Source organism: Poecilia formosa, unplaced genomic scaffold (genome assembly GCF_000485575.1).
Source record: "Poecilia formosa unplaced genomic scaffold, Poecilia_formosa-5.1.2 Scaffold572, whole genome shotgun sequence".
Classification (NCBI taxonomy): Eukaryota; Metazoa; Chordata; class Actinopteri; order Cyprinodontiformes; family Poeciliidae; genus Poecilia; species Poecilia formosa.
The window spans coordinates 196,519-197,609 of NW_006800511.1; the positions used below are offsets into that span (position 1 = coordinate 196,519).

The 1,091-nt window shown below is 44.7% G+C and overlaps 1 protein-coding gene across 6 annotated transcripts in view; it reads right to left on the minus strand.

The window, feature by feature from the left end:
• Positions 1-1,091, minus strand: part of rnf123 (ring finger protein 123) — a 46,804-nt gene that overhangs the window by 27,480 nt on the left and 18,233 nt on the right. For all 6 annotated transcript variants that reach the window (XM_016665340.1, XM_016665342.1, XM_007540903.2 and 3 more), the window contains exons 29-30: positions 338-425; positions 42-129 (exon numbers count right to left, since the gene is read on the minus strand). In XM_016665340.1, coding sequence (XP_016520826.1) covers positions 42-129; positions 338-425 — 176 coding nt within the window. The remainder of the gene's footprint in view (positions 1-41; positions 130-337; positions 426-1,091) is intronic.

The following is a 1,091-nucleotide window of genomic DNA, read 5'->3' on the forward strand; positions in this document are numbered from 1 at the left end:
TGTGTGTGTGTGTGTGTGTGTGTGTGTGTGTGTGAGCTCACCCTCCAGAGTCTGACCAGGATCCAGTTGGTCTGAGCCCAGGGTCTCTGCTCATACGGAGCCAGAAGGTTCCTCATCATGGCGACTCGCCTGAAACCAGAAACCATCATCTGCATCAGGACAGGTGAAGCACACCTGGAGATCTCAGGTATGAGCTGAAAGGACACCTGTATGTCTCATTGCTTGTATTCTTTCTTAAAATTAAATTCTCTTTGTGTAGAAAACAAAATATCAGTTTTACTTCAGAGTTTTTCTGTGAACAGGTTCTGGTTCTGGTTAGAAAAAAAAGAAGACTCACTGCTCCTCTGGGATCCTCTCCACCGCCCTGAGGGATTGTGGGTAACAGACGTAGCTGGCCAGCGCCTGCATCAGGGAATCTTTGATATCTGAGAGAACAGAGATGAGTTAGTGAACTTGTAGGTTACCAACTCCCTGCAGCGCCCCCTGTGGGCAGACTCTCGTTGGCGCCTTTATCCCTCGGTCCTCGGCCTTGAGACGCCGTTTGTTATGAACTAGAGCTACATAAATGAAACTGAATCGAGTCCCGCTCTCTCCCTGGCATCCCTCCCAGACCTCTCACTCTGCAGACGCTTTAAACGTCCTGATTGGAAGACGGACCGCGTTCTGAGACGATAACCATCCTGATAACCTCTTTGTTTCTGGTCATACATCAGCTGACCCGGAACAAACCGAACCCAAACAGAACCTGAAGGTCAATCCGAACACGACACAGAAAACCAGACACCAAACAAATAAGAAAACTGAACTCTTTGAATATTAAATGACATCATATGATTTTAGATAAAATACTCTGTTAAAGTGTCATCTTTTCTTTTAATGAACTTTAAGAATCAATAGCCTTCAAAATAAAAGCTTCCATAAATCTGATTTAATTAATTATGGATTTATAGAGCGGCTTTTTGAACAGAACCAGTGGGCTTATTTCACACAGCAGGGGGCGCTGTCTTACACAGAGGAGTTCTGTGACGAAAACGTTCAGTAGCAGCCGTTATGACGTCATTTCAGCTGATATTAATCTCAAAGAGCTTTTA